Here is an 18,946-nt window from a genome sequence, read left to right on the forward strand (position 1 = left end):
AAAACTTCAGCCACTTCTTTCATTCATCATTGACACACGATTTGATTGATTCTCCTTCTCTCTGAAACTGCAGCAGAACCCCCGCTCCTCGCCTGAGTCAGGACACAATCAGAGGTGTTAAAGTGTGAACCGCCCCATCAGACAGTCTGGCTAGGTGGAGGTGGGTAAAGCGACAGGAAGTCGCCCTGGAGGTGTGATGTCTTTCAGACCGTGTCTTTGTCATGTAACTGCTCTCAGCAGGATGAGAGACAGCACTCGCTGCCAGGCTTCCCATTGATAACAAATCTTCTTTTAGATCATATTGTTATATATTAATATATTAATTTATTAATTAATTTTTGTGTTCTTCTTGCATCTTTTCCACTCGCAACCAGTGTTTGAGATAGCACTAATTATTATCATTTGAACTAATTTTTATATTTACTTTTTTTCAAGTAACAAAAGCTCTTTTATGGTTTTACTGTTTGTTAATAACCCTGCTCCGATTGCTGACAATGCTAAACAGAAATGACTTCACCAGCGAGGAGAGTCAGGCAGTATTTGTCGCTTAAAATATATTACAAATAATTAATAAGTCCCATATAAAATTTATAATTAGACTATTTATTTACAGCTTTATTTCATTAAACAATTAATTGTTATGATGGTTTTAAATGCCATTTTAAGTGTTCATGAGGTAACAGATATCCTTATTTGTTTTAAAGCACAGTTTCAATGTAAATTAATAAGAACATAAAAACAAAATGAAATTCAGCTAGAATTGAATATAAACTCTTCCAAAGAAAGTCACTGACTTTAAAATGGGCCACACTAAAGAAATCATTTAGATTTATTTTGGGGCTTGACTAAGAAATGCTGATTGCTTCTTCATGTTGAATGAAATGCATCAATACAAATTCATGAAAACATTAAAGGAAAAGAAACATACACACAAAATATGAACTATTTACAAAAAGGACCATATTTTATTTTGAGTGTTAACGTCTCATCAAACTGAAATTACACATGCAGCATGATTTTTCATCTATATAAAAAGGAGTAAAACACTCGTTCCACTAAGACGCAGGTAAATTCACATTTGCTCTATTTTATTGCTTTGACAGAGGGGTGAGTTAGTTTTGAAAGCCCTCAGGACCCCTTTTACCCCAATCCTTTAAATGTGTGATGAAAAACAAACTAAAAAACAACCCACAGACTAGTCACGTAAAATCATAATGTGTGTGAACAGACACACACAAAGCACACACGAAAACAAGCTAAACAAACATAGAAGTCCAGCTCTGTGACCTGTGGGAGTCTGCTAAAGACCTCCGTAACAGAAGTGTGGAGGTCTGATTCGTGATGTTAGGTGATGATTTCCGCACATCTTCAGGAGAACTGGAGCTGTTGCACACCTGGGATCTGCATCAGATTAAATGAAATTTAAATATTCACCTAAAATGCTCAAAAGTGTAGACTGAATTGTGCCATCTTTAAATGATCATCTTTAAATGATCGATCTTTAAATAATAATCTTTAAATGTGTGTGTTTGTGATTCTGACCTGCTGATAGGAGGTGGTGTACACCATCACATTTTGTTGCTGTCCATCAGCTGTTATGATTCCTGCAGGTAGAGGATTTGCTGGGAAAAAAAAGATTTTGATGGACTGTTCAACATTAAATATATAAATATAGATATAGATAATAATAATATATATATATATAGATAATAATAATAACTATTCTAATTATCATGTCTATTTTCATAATCAACGTAATTAAAATTACATTTAATTCATCAATTAATTATTTATACAAAACACATGGAGGAAAAAATACTGTACACAACCTAAATATTAAAATAATTATAATAATTAAATAAATGTTGTTATTTTCTGTTAATAAATTGAAAGTCAAACTGCATATTTATTTATATAGGTTATTTTTCTACAATATGTTTGACAAATTTGCTGTTAACTTATTGCTTTTAATAAAAATGTAAAAAGATAATAACAATTTGCATACAAATATTTAAGACCTTCATTTGTATTAAAGACATAAATAATAACACACAGTGTGCCTACAGCTTATAAATTATTAAATGCAGCTTTGGCAACTACCTGAAATAAAACGGGTTTGTTGAAGTAGAATATGAAAAAACATACACAAAATCTTCCTTTTTTTTCAATGAATAAAAAAAATACTAAAATAAAAATGAATGAATAATAAATAAATAAATAAATAAGTGAATTAATTAATTAAAGTTACATAGAAATATTAAAAAAATAAAATAACTGAACAAAATAATGGCATATATATATATATATATATATATATATATATATATATATATATATATATATATATATATATATATATACACACACACACACACATAATAAATACTACAACAGTATACAAACAATAATTAACAAATTGTTAATACAGTAGTATAGATTAGACTGTACACAACAAATACTAATAAATTCAGTTCAAATTTGGTTATAAGCACCATCTGTACTCTAATCAGTAACTTACTGAAAGTCTCGTCGGTCAGCTCCTCTCCCATGCCTTCGGTTACAGTGACAGAGCTTATGCCTTTCTCTCCTTTCATGGCCTGAGAACATTCACACAAATGTCTCGTCAATCAAAAGAGCTCAACCCATCAAGAGGAGGAATCCACACCCCTGACAGCTGTGCAAAGTCTTACTTATACTGCATGAAATGAATAAGCCTTTTGACTTCAATGATGTACGATGATGCTATTAAAACGTAAACGTCGATGTTACCTCTCTGAACTTCTGCAGGTAGAGCTTCAGAGGCTCCACATACATGTCGAAACCCAGCGTGGACATTGCGAACAGGATGTCTTCGCCGTTTATCGTCTTGCGTTTCTCCTGATGGCATCTCTCGCTGGCTTCTGAAGTGATGAAGCTGATGAACTCGCTCACACACTCCTGCACACACTCCTTGGCGTCCTTTGCTATCTGAGGTGATGGAGAGAAAGTCTTCTGAATAACGTTCATGCTAAAGTTTCACTTGCTTTTAGCAGAATAAAAGGTATTTAAAAAAAAAAAGCTCTGAGCAAATAAACAGAGATGTGATCAAAGCGCATCTTTTTATGCATAAACCAAATAAAAAAGGGTCCCAAATCATACTGGCTTCCCTTAAAATTGACTTACTTTTCCAGTTTGTGGGATTGCATTTTTCATGATTCGGGCAACGTTGGCGATGGGGAGATAGATGTCTTGTTCACGTAGGTTATCTTTGCTTCCATTGCCATCCTCGTGGTCATTGAGACCCTCATCGCCTTCATCTTTATAAAAAATAAATAAATAATAATAAATGTTTGTTAAGCATTTAATTTGCATATCAGAATGATTTCTGAAGGATCATGTCACGTGCAACTGAAGACTGGAGAAACAATGCTGAATATATAAAATATATATAACTATATAAAAATAACAGTAATTTTAAACGTTACTAATATTTCACAGTGTTACATTTGATCAAATAAATGCAGCAATGCTGAATATAGAAGCCAATAATAATAATAAAAAAAATAATAAAAACTATTAAAAATCTTAATGATTCCAAACTTTTGACCAGGACAGTAATTTATGAATAAATAAATATATATTTTTTAATAATTACAATTTTACATTTAATAAACACAAGATTCTATATATTTTTCTTATATACAATTATAAAAAATGTAAACATTGTAGTCAAATGATTTATTCATTATTTTAATCTGTTATTATTTAATTATATAAAATGTTACATAATAATTGCAGCAGCTTTTTATAATGCATTAATCAATTAATTAAATCATTTGTAATAACGTCTTCAGCTTCTCTTACCTTCTTGAGCTTGAGCTAGAACAAAGTGACTACCAGCCATATATTCTCCAGTTATGCCAAGTTGGGAGGCATCTGTGGTTGAACTGTCTCCGTCCATCTGAAACATGAATTAAATTGTATTACAGCTGTAAATTACTGATTGTGTTTCAAAGCCAAGTTATTTGCCTACCTAAACAGTATTTTTTTGGCCATTGCAGTGCACTACTAAACATGTATAAACGAAAATCTGAGACATTTCATCACCATAGACGTACAATTACAAAGCCCCTAATATGAACTGAGCCTTTATTTAATTCAGTAATAAACGTTCATAATTGTCATCTTTCAGTGAGTCACATAAACAGACATTTTTCATTTAAAAGATTCAAACAAACTCCCCTCAAAGACCAGCACACGCTTGCTTATATTTAAATAATCAATAAGACGGTCAGTGAAGGCTAAATATGAAATTTGATAACTAATAAAAATGAATCAAATGAGAAATAACAGGGTATATTATGTCGAGATTTTGACAGCAGAACACATTGGTGTATTTTATTGGTTATTAAAGAGTTCGCCGGTGCTAGCAAGCAATGTTCACAGGCGCTAAATAAACACAAACCACTCTTGCCCACTGGATCAATTCAGATTAACTTGTCAAATGAGTTATTATAACTGATGGATGAATTAAACAGCAGAAGAGGGCAGAGAACAAGGCAGACTCGGATCCGCTCGTTGTAAACAAAAGGGCCGTACACGGTCACGAGCTGTTAACAATTATTCATACAACAGCGAGCTGCTTTTCATAAAGCGCGCTTAATTTCTCTTTCTCCCCGCCAACTAATAATAAAACACTCGCGCGCGGAGATTTCCATTCGATGTAACGAAATATGGGTTACAATCATTGGCCGGAGCCGCGCACTAACCTGCGATGAAGCCCTGGTTGGTTCTCGTCTCAGCTCGGCCGTTTGGTTGGACAGAAAATGGCTGCGCGAGAGCCAGTCCCTGCGCAGGGCTGAACAGCGCTGGAGGACGAGTCTCACTCGGACACTAGGTGGCGCTACAGCCCTTCTGTTTTAAACGAATAGCGCAATGCTGTCGAAATAGCGCCTTCTACTGGGAGTGGTTGGTACACCCACGTGGAGCCGCTATCTTGGATCGGTCGCCAGCTCCACTCAGTGTAACTTGTTTGCCAGATGCAATGAGCTGTCAGCGCATTTAATTAATCATATCTCACTGAATACCTAACTGATTTTGAGGCGTTTTTTTTTTTTTTTTGCTGCTGCTGCAAAGGTCATTCATGTAGCTGTGATACAGGACACATGGTTCAGCGTATTTTAATATTCATAGTAGGCTTAACAGTTATATAATATTCTGATATAAGATATAAAGTGACCAGATGTCAAAAATCTAAATATGTGATAAGGTAATTTATAAATCACACACTATAAATATGATAAAGAAGCAGAAACAGATAGTTGCAGTAAAATAAAATATTTTAATAAGTTGAAGAAACAATTTATAATGATTTGTGACATACACACGCTCTCTCTCACACACACACATGCACTCCTCTCTCTCTCTTTCTCTCACTCTCTCTTTCACACACATGCCAACGAACAGTCACCTGTAAAAAAAAAACAATTAAGAAGCTTTTCAGCGTGTTTGCATCAGTAATTTCCTAAAAATTAAATTCGGACAACATTAAGCCTACCTTTTGTATTGTATGTGGATGTGGGAAGGGAAAATGTTGAGTCTCTCTGAGGTATTTGTATTCCTTTGGACCATGTAGATGGAGCGTGAGCGCAAACTCTCTGTAGTCCTTTGTGTACTCGTGGCCTTGTTTGCTGAAGATCTGAAATGTGATGTTTTAAAAGGAATAAGTCCCCTTCAGATAATAAATAAGGAGTTTAATTAGAGAGTAAGAATAACATATACATGAATTTCAAAATGCAAATTTTGTTTTACCAGAGTAGAATTCAAGCTTCTCTTTTGAGCTCTTCATTAATGAGGTTCTTTTCCCTCAAATCCCCCAGAAGACTCTTCACTGCGGTTTTTGCCCTCTTTTCTCTGGCAATGGAATTCTTCTTCTCTCGCTCTAGACGTTCCACTCTTGCCAAGGCTTCATTGAATCTGGTCTTAAGAGCGGTAGGAGAAGCAGGCAAGGCATAGCCATGATCCTAAAGGAAAGATTTTTAAAAAAACATGGTTTGAGTAATGTTTCACTTCACAAACCTTATTTTGACACCACTAGTTTATGGCCCACATTCTTTCTTATAGTCATCACATGTCAAAGCCACTGCCAGCACTGTGTGTGTGTGTGTGTGTGTGCGCCAGTAATGCATGTTCAACATGTCTTAAATTGTGTTTGTATGGGTTTATTTGTGAGCGTGTTTAATATGAGTGGAAGCAAACAAGGGATAATATTTTAATATGTCCAGGGAACATTATGATATGATGTTTAAAGTAGAAATATTCACATCATTAGGCTGAGGTTGTGGGCTTGAGGTTGCCGTTTCCTGGGAATCCTGAGAGGCCACGGACAGGCTTTCTTCAGCTCTTCTGGAGGTAGATGTAACCCTGCCCTTTTCCAACTAAAATGAAGAAGCATAATACATAATACAATATATTTGAAGGGATAAGCATCTGACCCTGCCCTGTGATTGATAATTTACATTTAAGAACATTTACATTTATGAATGCTAATAGTCTTATGAGGATACACCTACTCTTTGGAGGTGAACCGGGAAGCTGAAGACGGATGGAATAACACCATCTCGGAGTCGGACAGTCTGACCCGTCCTATCAAAATCACCTTCCTTAAAATGATGAGAGCAAAGTACTGATGTATCATTTGCATGGAATCCTTCTCTCTTCAAAGCCACTTCCCACTTCTTCCTCACATCTTTGTCCTTGGGAAACCTTCAAAATGAAAAGTGAAGATTTAGGAGGGTCTACACAAAAACATTTCACAGAGGAGGTCAAGCTTATTTTCTTCCTTCACATTTCTTAGAACCTTTCTTCAACAAAACTCCTATTTTGAAATAGGACTACTGAAAACTTACTTGATTCAGTAAATAGTGAAGCTAACAACAAAACACTAATTTCTCTGGCCAATGTTATACCAATAATAATTGTTTTATTTCTACATAGCATTCTTGTGTCCATTGTAATCTAAAGGGAGATTAACTTTACATGGGAAAATGGAGTAATAATGTAATGTGTGTGTGTGTGTGTGTGTATGTATGTATATGTGTATATATATATATATATAAATAATGTAATAATGTAATGTCATGTGTGTATACACTGCTTCCTGATATCACGTGCGCAAACACAAATAACAGTTATTATGTCCGGTTGAACAATGTATGTATTAACTTCAGATTGGATTGAGTTGGTAATAGGCACTTAACGTTACCTAACGCTAAAATAAGTTTCGTGCATCTAACAAGTGCTTTCTAACTTCTTTCTGAACTGAATAGTAACGTTAAATTATGTGGGAAACACTGAGTTGAGGGAGGGAGATACATAGCCTAGCTAACGTTAGCTAGCTACGATTTCAGTACAGTAACGTTACTATCAAAGATCCTTGCTCCTTCTCAATTCTCTGGATTTAAGGACAAAATACAGCCAATATTACGATAGTAATGTTAAATCTTACTTGTGAAAAGTTATCCCCCGACCCCTACTTGCGATGGTCCGCCGATTGGAACAGGAAAATGCCGCACAGTGCTCTGGCATCTTAACTGCTGCTACGCAACGAAACTATGACCGGTTCAAGATGGCGGCCGCGAATCTTAGCGCTCAGCGGCCCCGGTGTCATGAGAAATCGAGTCCGCTTAGGACCCCGAGTGATCCCATTGGCTCAACGAACAATTAATGGGTATTATTTTTTAGCGCCTGATTACAATTCCTGCTAAATAGCGTTTTTATTTTTGTCGTTTGAACTTTGCTATAATGACCATTTATGTACTTTAAATTACATGTTTCATATGCTAGTATATAGCCGACGCGCTTAGGTTGTGAAATCAAACATTTCTCGTTTTTTGTTTTTTTTTTGTTACTCGCGTATCAGCATAGCATACAGCTACTCGATGTGTGTGTGTAAATTTATATTGTTAATCTAAATGATATAATATCGCAATTGCTTGTGCAGAACCGTGTTATTGTTGTATTATATACATATATATTATTATTTTATGTAAAATGAATGTTATATTAATTTTACATGAAGTATGTCAGTATGCCTATTATATTTATACCATTAAGTATAGTAAGTGAATAATGGTTGTTTGTGCACTGAAAGTAACTAAAAATACAGCTAGATAGTTTATATAGATAGCAATAATTGCTATATAATTATAATTTGCAATTATAATATAATGATTCTACTGTTTTTTTTTTTTTACATATAAATGTTCAAGGAATATGCACACTATGTAAGACATTTATACATTTTTCAAAATGCATAACATTTTCAAAGAATCTTTACAGAAAGACATACTATTGTGTCTATGTTGTCAAAAACACCCTCACTGTTTTAATAGTTGGTGTTAAATGCATTAGTCGTCATACATACAGCAAGCAAGCCAAAGGCAACAGGGGTTAATTAAGAAAAAACTGTAAGATGCAAGTGCATCCGTTGCGACTTGCGCACAGGCATCGCGATGGCCGCCATCTTAGGGGTCCTCGCTAGGTGGGACCCAAGGGGCAAGGAACTCGACCGGAAGTTGAAGTCGGGTGGGGGCTGCCATCTTTTAGCAGAACTTCACTTGCGTTAACATTCCCATTGACTCCCATTCATTTTGGCGTCACTTTGACAGCGAATAACTTTACATCTGAGGCGTTTAAAGACTCTGTTTGTCCATTATTTATTTCTAAAGATACACGACAATGTATAAAGGGCTCCATTACCTTCTATGTTACATTATGGCCCCGTATAAACAGTTTTTGTAAAAAATAGGCTAACGATTGCGTCATAACCACTCGGCTCTCTGTCGCATTACCGTACAGACAGGTGGAGAAGCTCGCAGGCAATTAACTTAATATGGCGTAGTGGCGTTACATTTTAAAATACTATACAAAATAATTAATCAGTATACTTACTCCTGCTCACTCACGACAAAGAACTCCCCGCTCAAACTCGCCGTCTCTGCAAGATTAACGATGGCAGTTTGCACGCACAGCTACTAGAAGATTTACATCTGGCAGACAGGTTGCTGACGTCGTCAAGCTTCGTTTGAGTCTGCGCGTCAGAAACGGAAGTGCTAAAAAACGCTAAAACTGGGCTTCATTTGTCTCAATTGAGTTCCAATGGGGTCGCTGTGTCCATTTCTTTTACTGTCTATGGTGGGACCCGATTGTTCAAGATGCATTTTAAGGGAAGATACGACTCTTTTCTCATGTTTATCTTTTATTTAACATAAACAAACGTATATACTTTTATAATAGCGTTCAGTAAGTGAATAATTATGAATGAAATTAATAGTAAATTAAGGCACAATAAATCATAAGGAGATTGCAGCAGTTGTTTTGTTTAATATAAAATAGTATATATATATTTATTAGTATTTTCGTATTAGACTTTCCAAATAGTGGAGGCAGAAAACAAGCTCTGCTCAAATAAATCACCTGTCTCTTTATTTAAAGCAATGTTTGAATGCAAAATAGACTGAGTTTAACAGATTACATTTATGTCTGTTTGATTGTTTTTATAACAACATACACATAAATCATAACTTGATTTTTGCAAGAATTGTAAACCGATGCTCTACGGTTAACAGTGATTTTTGATGTTTCCTGCTTCTGTTGTATTCTGAACCCGTTCTGTATGATGTCAAGAAAGTCTTCCAGCATACTGTATATTACAAAGGCAGAGAGGAATTTTTTTTAAAATTATATTACAGTTCCTAAACAATTTTTATATTTTTCTTTACCACAGAAGCTCTGTCCCAGACGCTCTCGAGTTACGTTGAGACTGAGGATTCCCCAATCTTCCACAATGGACTTCACATAGGATGAACTGTTTCCAGTTTCAGCAAAACAGCAAGAATTTATGAATGGATGACTGCACCTTAGCACTCTTCACTCCCACTGCATGCCTCACCTGGGCCACAGAGAAAACAATGTTGCTGCCTGTACATGGCACATTTAACCTCTAACCTTACAGCTGAATGTTCAGACTGAATATACAGAGGAGAACTGGTCCCCAGTGTTTTTGGTTAGTCTGGTTTCTCCAAAGGTTTTTTTTACTCCAGTATCGACATCTTACAGTTTTTTCTTAATTAACCCCTGTTGCCTTTGGCTTGCTTGCTGTATGTATGACGACTAATGCATTTAACACCAACTATTAAAACAGTGAGGGTGTTTTTGACCACATAGACACAATAGTATGTCTTTCTGTAAAAATTATTTGAAAATGTTATGCATTTTGAAAAATGTATAAATGTCTTACATTGATAGTGTGCATATTGCTTGAACATTTATTTGTAAAAAAATTGTGTGGAATTATATTATAATTGCAAGTTATAATTAACAATTATAAACTAGCTGCATTTTTAGTTACTTTCAGTGCACAAACAGCCATTATTGCCTTACTATTACTGATTTGTAATAGTACAAGTAACTGTTGTACTATTTTATGTACTGTGTTATATGAGTTAAAGTCAATTACAATTGTAATTTCGTCATCATAATGTGATAATTGCTGTATGATTTTCTTTGAAAACAATAGCTTCTTAAATAATATACAATCAGCAATTGCAATACATGAACTGCTTGTAAGCAAAACCATATATAACAACATAAGTATACTTATTACAATATTGAAAATAATGTAAAAAATTACATGAATTAGGTAGTAAGTCAAAATAAATAAAAATCAAAGTGTGTGTGTGTGTGTGTGTCTATATATATATATACAGTATTGTTCAAAATAATAGCAGTACAATGTGACTAACCAGAATAATCAAGGTTTTTCGTATATTTTTTTATTGCTACGTGGCAAACAAGTTACCAGTAGGTTCAGTAGATTCTCAGAAAACAAATGAGACCCAGCATTCATGATATGCACGCTCTTAAGGCTGTGCAATTGGGCAATTAGTTGAATTAGTTGAAAGGGGTGTGTTCAAAGGGGAAGTCGTGGCCTAATGGTTAGAGGGTTGGACTCCCAATCAAAGGGTTGTGGGTTCTAGTCTCGGGCCGGACGGAATTGTGGGTGGGGGGAGTGCATGTACAGTTCTCTCTCCACCTTCAATACCATGACTTAGGTGCCCTTGAGCAAGGCATCGAACCCCCAACTGCTCCCCGGGCGCCGCAGCATAAATGGCTGCCCACTGCTCCGGGTGTGTGCTCACAGTGTGTGTGTGTGTTCACTGCTCTGTGTGTGTGCATTTCGGATGGGTTAAATGCAGAGCACAAATTCTGAGTATGGGTCACCATACTTGGCTGAATGTCACTTCACTTCACTTCACTTCACTTCAAAAAAATAGCAGTGTGGCATTCAATCACTGAGGTCATCAATTTTGTAAAGAAACAGGTGTGAATCAGGTGGCCCCTATTTAAGGATGAAGCCAACACTTGTTGAACATGCATTTGAAAGCTGAGGAAAATGGGTCGTTCAAGACATTGTTCAGAAGAACAGCGTACTTTGATTAAAAAGTTGATTAGAGAGGGGAAAACCTATAAAGAGATGCAAAAAATGATAGGCTGTTCAGCTAAAATGATCTCCAATGCCTTAAAATGGAGAGCAAAACCAGAGAGACGTGGAAGAAAACGGAAGACAACCATCAAAATGGATAGAAGAATAACCAGAATGGCAAAGGCTCAGCCAATGATCACCTCCAGGATGATCAAAGACAGTCTGGAGTTACCTGTAAGTACTGTGACAGTTAGAAGACGTCTGTGTGAAGCTAATCTATTTTCAAGAATCCCCCGCAAAGTCCCTCTGTTAAAAAAAAGGCATGTGCAGAAGAGGTTACAATTTGCCAAAGAAAACATCAACTGGCCTAAAGAGAAATGGAGGAACATTTTGTGGACTGATGAGAGTAAAATTGTTCTTTTTGGGTCCAAGGGCCACAGGCAGTTTGTGAGACGACCCCCAAACTCTGAATTCAAGCCACAGTACACAGTGAAGACAGTGAAGCATGGAGGTGCAAGCATCATGATATGGGCATGTTTCTCCTACTATGGTGTTGGGCCTATTTATCGCATACCAGGGATCATGGATCAGTTTGCATATGTTAAAATACTTGAAGAGGTCATGTTGCCCTATGCTGAAGAGGACATGCCCTTGAAATGGTTGTTTCAACAAGACAATGACCCAAAACACACTAGTAAACGGGAAAAGTCTTGGTTCCAAACCAACAAAATTAATGTTATGGAGTGTCCAGCCCAATCTCCAGACCTTAATCCAATTGAGAACTTGTGGGGTGATATCAAAAATGCTGTTTCTGAAGCAAAACCAAGAAATGTGAATGAATTGTGGAATGTTGTTAAAGAATCATGGAGTGGAATAACAGCTGAGAGGTGCCACAAGTTGGTTGACTCCATGCCACACAGATGTCAAGCAGTTTTAAAAAACTGTGGTCATACAACTAAATATTAGTTTAGTGATTCACAGGATTGCTAAATCCCAGAAAAAAAAAAATGTTTGTTCAAAATAGTTTTGAGTTTGTACAGTCAAAGGTAGACACTGCTATTTTTTTGAACACACCCCTTTCATCTAATTGCCCAATTGCACAGCCTTAAGAGCGTGCATATCATGAATGCTGGGTCTTGTTTGTTTTCTGACAATCTACTGAACCTACTGGTAACTTGTTTGCCATGTAGCAATAAAAAATATACTAAAAACCTTGATTATTCTGGTTAGTCACATTGTACTGCTATTATTTTGAACAATACTGTATATATATATATATATATATATATATATATATATATATATATATATATATATATATATATATATATAGGTTCGTTTTATTAATAATTATCTTTCAACTATCCCACAATCTTCTGAATTTGTGGGCTAAACGTGTTTTAGTCATCACAACTGAATTATTATTATTATTATTTTAGAACTAGAAAATATATTCAAAAGCTGTGCTGAGGCGTTCTAGTAACCGAATATTAAAACTAATTACAATGCATTATTTATGAGATGCTGCTAGTTTTATGACATTTAAAAAAACATTTTGATCAATTATATTCTGTATGTTGCTTTTATTAAATTATTTTAGCTTGAAACAACAAGCTACCGCAGCTCCGATTAGCCATGCAACAAGTTATCGCGATAACAACTTTTGATCAGGCATTTAAAACAGCTACCGCCTTGGTCCTAAGCGGACTCGATTTCGCGCATAGACAGTAAATTAGACAGTAGATTTCGCGGGGGGACTGGATTTCTCACCACACCGGAGCTTCACAAGTGTGTTTGTTTGTTTCGGTGACGAATGTTTTATACACAAATAAACATTTTAGTCAATAAAGTTTTTGTTTCCATTTTATTTTATTACAGTCAAAATATTTGACCACTGAATGAAATAAAAGAGTTTTCCCAGGAAAAAAACTAATATATGTTGTCATTTTATAATAGCATGCAGATCTCAATGATAAAAGGTCTAAAAAAATACATAAAAAAATATGGAATTTATTAAACTGGATACTGAATATCGTCAAATAGCTGCAAATATAATTGAAGCGGTAATCCAAGGATTGTTCAGATGATTTCTATGCTAATGATTTGTACAAATCTTTATAAACTTCAGTCAATTATTCTCTTATATTAACATTTGAAGTAAACATGAATGAATTGATTGTTGTTGTTTTTTACAGTAAAAAAACATAAACCAAACTATTGTAGGTGATTTAATAATAATAATAATAATAAAAAGCTATCATTACTGAGACATTATCGTGTTTATTTTTCTTAAAACATCCTGAAGATAAATAATTAATAAACAAAAAAAATGTAATCCACATGCATAGTTAAATTGTATAAGGCTGCCCAATGCAAATATTTGGAAATTAAGACCATACGATGTCCTGTCACTGAATGCACATTTCTGAAACATAATAACATAATTAACATATTTTAGAACCAAATCTGAAATGTTGTACTATACAGAAAGAATACTGATCCAGGAAGATAAGTGCAAATCAGAGACACATTTAACATTACAACATTTGGAAACCGACAACAGCAGTTCTTTATTCAGTGAAGACAGCTGTGTGACTTGGAGAAGTGCTATTGTCACATGAGGCAGCTTGTGCGACTCAATTAATAACACACAGGGATTTGACTGGCAGAGGCTGATATTTTTAATAATATTCAACTGGTTGAACTGCAGAGAAATGGCAAATATAAAATAGTAGACCAGCACATCAGTGAGTGGTCATAGATCAGACCTAATTAAAATGTAAATTCGACAATGTAATTGTAATGTTTATGTCACCAGTGACATTAGAAGAAAACACAGTGTCAGAAAGCCAGTACCCAAAAGATCCGCCAGAGCTGTAAGATACGGGATGGAGAAGCTATCGGGATCCCTGCCGCACTTCCACAAGCAATGAACCATCACATCAACAATGCCCAGCAGAAGAAACACCTGAATGAATGAAGTTTCAGAATAAAATCAATAAGACATAGGCTCCTCAATAAGACATATTTGAACATCTCTTTCACTTGCCTGTGTGGAAGCAGCTGTTAAATAGAAGAAAAAGAAGACTGGAGTGGGCGGATCCGGGCTGCCTTGTATTAGGTAAATGGTGTAGAGGAAAACCAGGTGACCTGGGATGGCCAACGTGAGCAGCACCTGCGCTGATCTCCCATTCGGTCCTGTCAGAAGTAATGCAAAGGGTTTTGAATGTTTTCGTTCTGGAATCTTAACCCAGGGGTTCTCAGCGCTTGCTCTCGAGATCCATCCCTAATGAAACACACCTGATCATGGTCTTCATGATCACTAAAAAGTTGCAGGCAGGTGAATTTAATCAGGGTTTCTAGTTCAACTCTGCCAGAAATGAGGAACTTGGTGGATAAAGATTGACGAAAATCTGTTACCTGTGGTGCAAAAGCTGCAGCATTGGGAGTAACATCCTTTAACGTCACCTGGAAGCTCGCCCAGCGGACAGTGAAAATGAAGATAGGTGGCTATACGACTAGCCTGGATGGAAACCAGATTACCACCAACACCTTAAAGGGACGGTCCACACAAAAATTAAACTGCTGTCATCATAATAAAAGAAGATATTTTGAGGAATGCTGGTAACAAAATGATTTTGGGTCCCTTTGACTTCCATAGAATAGGAATAAATATATTGGAAGTATTTCGAAGAATGTTGGTAGCCAAACGTTTTCAGGTTCCGAAACGGTTTCGGTTACCAACATTCTTCAGATATCTTCTTTTGTGTTCCAAAGTAAACCACACAGGTTTAGAACGACAAGAGGGGGAGGAAATGATGGGAATTTTCCTTTTTGAGTAAACAATCCCTTTGAGGATATAGGTTGATATTGGAAGTTGAAACAAACAGTCGCTTAATCAGAACATAGTATATCAGTTCAGTCTGACCCACCATTTATAACAGGACTGTAGAGAACAACTCCTTCAAGCTTTGGATCAGTGATGGTATGGTCCAGAATCAGTCCTCCAAGACTGGAGTTATGAAACAAAAACCGACATAAGCTGGTTGTACAAACACAATTGGTCCAGCTGCACCATCACAAAAAGGTCCATGCTAGACTTATATTGATAAATCGAGTCGGACACATTTACCTGCTGATCAACATTGCAGTTATTACTGGCTCCCAGCTGGAAAACAGCAGTTTTTGGCTTTCAGGATGCCGAAATGAAAGAATTACCCACATTGGTGTCAGGCACAGGAAAAACCCACACACCAGGTATGTAATATAAGGGTATGGCTCTACAAACAGAGAGAGTTAAAGGGGATTAAAGAGAGTAAAAACCCACACCTCTTAGGTGGAACAAAAAAAGCCTTTGACCAGTTACTGGTCTTCCATTCTCACCCATGCAGTAAAAGAAGCCTTGACTGATGACGGCCAGCAGTCCAAGTGTGATGATGTCACCTAAACTGGCAGCGGTGGGCGTGGCTATGTTGTCAGGGTTCACGCCCACCTTCTTGGATCCAACAATCACACCAACCATTACGATGCCTAGAGAGAGATTTGCATAAAAACACTTATAATGCTACAATACAATAAATTATATTCTTTTTTCTATTCATTTTGATTTCAACCTTGTTTGTCATCTCAAAGGATCTGCCTCCATTAATCATACTGACAATCTTATCAATTTATCCCAAATGCTGATAATGTGAGCTATGTGGCCTGAGGATGTTTGCTCTATATTCAAGCCCTGTGTGGAAAATGGGTTTGCACGGCCAAGATCACAAGCCACGAGTCATTCAAGTGAGAATAACCTCATGATCAGCACCCGCAAAAATGATGTCCTCCGTATTTGATGCCCATGAAGTTGTTTAGTAAAGATTATAAATGGTCTATTTTGGGTAGATGAAAATTGGTCAGGAACAAAAGCTGGATGCAAACCCTGCAGCAGAGATGCTGTGAATGCTGTCACAGTGCTGCAACAGCAAAGCAGAGCTACATGATTCACAATGAGCTCCTCCTGCAGGATCCAACCAAGAGCCGAAGCTACCAGAGCAGCCAGGAAGCCCAAAACTGTAGCCTGTACCTGAAGAAACAAGCGGAGTTCAAAGAAGAACAGAATTTCACCAAGCAAGCATCGAATGAGCTGGATTAACCTGTTTGAGGGCGAGATTTCCAATGATCAGGTTCCATTTCTCGCTTGAAGAGCCAATTCTTCCAACATTCACCTGCAGTACAGATATTCACTGAAGCACCGAATTACTGTTTATTCATTTACTTAAGGCAATATAAAGCAATAAAACAAAGATTCAATAAACCCTTTGATTTTGTTCAAACTGAAACATTAAAGTATAACCCTGAGGGCTGTTTTCTTCACAGTGGGGTGTGAAATTCCTCACCATGACAAACAATGTGATGAAAGGGAAAGAACACAACATCGATACAATACAGCAGAAGAAGTAGATCATTTGAGATGGGATGGAGTGCACTTCTTACACATTTCAAACAATGATTTCCCATAGCCTTCTAGTCCTTCATGAAGATTTGTTTTTAAATAGGTTGAATTCTTTGATTTTTTTTTTTTTTTTTTGGCTATGCACAACAAGAAAAATTGGTATTTATTTACAATAAAACACTAGTTTTTAAATATTGTTTTAATTTAAGAAAAAAATAATACCATTGATTAATCCATTGTGAAAGATATTTATTAAATATTTTAATTGTTGCTATTATTATTATTCCCATTTTAAAATTCCCTGAATTACAACCTTAGTTATTTGAAGAGTAAAAAAATATGTAATACTAACATTAAATATAAAGTACTGTATGAAAATTGGATATTCATTTTGAGATTGGCAAAAGATTACATTTAAAAGTATTATTCATTTATTTTCTAAAGATGATCTTTTATTGAGCATTATGACGACAAAGGTAACTGAAAAGGAAACAGGAAAATAGGAAAAAAAGCAAGCAGAACTGAATATCCAATCTCAGCTAATACACCCCCCAAAAAAATCTAATTATAACAATAAATAAACCTCAAATTTTTACAGGGAAAAAAGTTACAATTGTGCATCCCCATATCTTTTTCTGGGGGACAGCCTGGCTTTTGGACTGAAATATTACTAACATAAACCAGCCTGAAAATAAATAAAGCTGGGTTTCACAGGTATGACACAGTAAACTTACAGCAGTGGAAAGTCTCGATGCCATTGTCATCTCCAGGTTCCCCTTTAGGCCCAGTAGAGGTGGGACAAGGATGAAGATCTCAGTCACATTACGGAAAACGTCCCAGTGCTGATTCATCAACACAAAGAAGAACCATTTATTGTCCGCTTAATCAAAATCAACCCTATCATCATCATCATCTTCTCCCTACTCACCTGCACTACATCCAGCAACATCCCTGCCAGAACTGTCCCAAAACCGGATAGGAGGAATGGAAACAAAATCTGTATCACCAAGGCCCGGACCGACTCGCTCGGCATCGCCTGGCCATGAATTTCCGATATGGTGCCAGAGGCCAATGCTGTCCCGTAAAACTCATTGTGAAATAAGGGATCCGACTCTGAAAATTCCTTACTGCTGAAGCTTGACGTTCGGTCGGGTCTTCTGGTCTCTGGAATAAACTGATGGCCATTTTCTCCAGATGACAGGTGAGCTGAGGTCAGCTGACATTCTTTCTGCTTTTCTTCAGTGAAGGATGCCATTGTCATCACACAACCGAATTAAAAAAATAAACGAGTTTAAATTCAAAATACCAAGAGTTGTTTGTTGCAAACAAATCATGTAAAGGTACTTGATATAATGAATCTTAGATTGTGTGTATAGATGAATTTTGGATTAAATTAGTATGATTGATTTGAGTGAGTTTGATGAGAAAGTTGCTTGACATCTCACCTGAAACACATGAAACACTTCAGCAAAGAGTCAAGAATAACAATACAAAAACGACCCCCATCAAACCGGGGTTATTTTAGTTGAACTAAAACTTCTTTCGTTTAATTTTATGTACTAAAATAACTAAAACTGAAATGAAAAATATTAACTAGCAGACATATAAAAAAAATTACAAAAAAATTAACTTAAGATACAAAAAGAAAAATATAATAAAATAAAATGCTCAATATTTAATAAGATGTTTATATCTATGATCATTTAATAATTATACTGAAAGCAGTATTATTATTTTTTAATTATAAAGTCAGTGTTTACACAAATGTAGCTTACCTCCAAGCAGCAAAGTCCTAAAACCAAAAAGCTGAAAAAGCTGAACATGTGGTGGTTGTCGAGCTCTTTTTCACTCTCTTCTCTCTCATTCAGCCTCACACACATTACTAGCAGACTGACTGTGGCAGTGGAGTCAATGCAGGTTTGTGAAGCCACTCTTTGTGCTGAGCTCACAAATGCCCATGAATTCATTTGGCACCCGTTTCTCATTAGAAAACAGAGGACAGACTCAAATAGGGGTGTATAAGGTTATGAATGCAGCCTTCAGGC

At 36.0% G+C, this 18,946-nt stretch overlaps 1 protein-coding gene, 1 long non-coding RNA gene and 1 pseudogene across 4 annotated transcripts; 1 reads left to right on the plus strand and 2 right to left on the minus strand.

The window, feature by feature from the left end:
- Positions 1 to 938: 938 nt before the first annotated feature.
- On the minus strand, positions 939 to 7,617 carry LOC113066959 (uncharacterized; annotated as a pseudogene).
- A 1,521-nt stretch (positions 7,618 to 9,138) lies between these two features.
- On the plus strand, positions 9,139 to 10,715 carry LOC113066960 (uncharacterized). The gene is made up of 2 exons (XR_003279242.1): positions 9,139 to 9,282; positions 9,767 to 10,715. It is a non-coding gene; the product is annotated as an uncharacterized LOC113066960 (long non-coding RNA).
- A 2,619-nt stretch (positions 10,716 to 13,334) lies between these two features.
- Positions 13,335 to 18,941, minus strand: slc41a2a (solute carrier family 41 member 2a). 3 transcript variants are annotated; one of them, XM_026239105.1, is made up of 11 exons: positions 18,677 to 18,941; positions 17,830 to 18,132; positions 17,636 to 17,743; positions 16,603 to 16,674; positions 16,388 to 16,532; positions 15,848 to 15,994; positions 15,597 to 15,744; positions 15,397 to 15,476; positions 14,885 to 15,016; positions 14,514 to 14,662; positions 13,335 to 14,432 (listed from the first exon to the last, which is right to left on the minus strand). In XM_026239105.1, exons 1-11 carry the CDS (start codon positions 18,884 to 18,886, stop codon positions 14,271 to 14,273), a joined length of 1,656 nt encoding a protein of 551 aa, XP_026094890.1. In that variant the 5' UTR covers positions 18,887 to 18,941; the 3' UTR covers positions 13,335 to 14,270. The 3 variants fall into 3 exon arrangements, with proteins under 3 accessions (XP_026094890.1, XP_026094892.1, XP_026094891.1); XM_026239107.1 differs by having other exon boundaries at positions 13,336 to 14,432; positions 17,830 to 18,137; positions 18,677 to 18,824; XM_026239106.1 differs by having other exon boundaries at positions 14,271 to 14,432; positions 17,830 to 18,346; positions 18,677 to 18,821.
- Positions 18,942 to 18,946: the final 5 nt, after the last annotated feature.

This window comes from Carassius auratus, chromosome 50, assembly GCF_003368295.1.
Source record: "Carassius auratus strain Wakin chromosome 50, ASM336829v1, whole genome shotgun sequence".
NCBI lineage: Eukaryota > Metazoa > Chordata > Actinopteri > Cypriniformes > Cyprinidae > Carassius > Carassius auratus.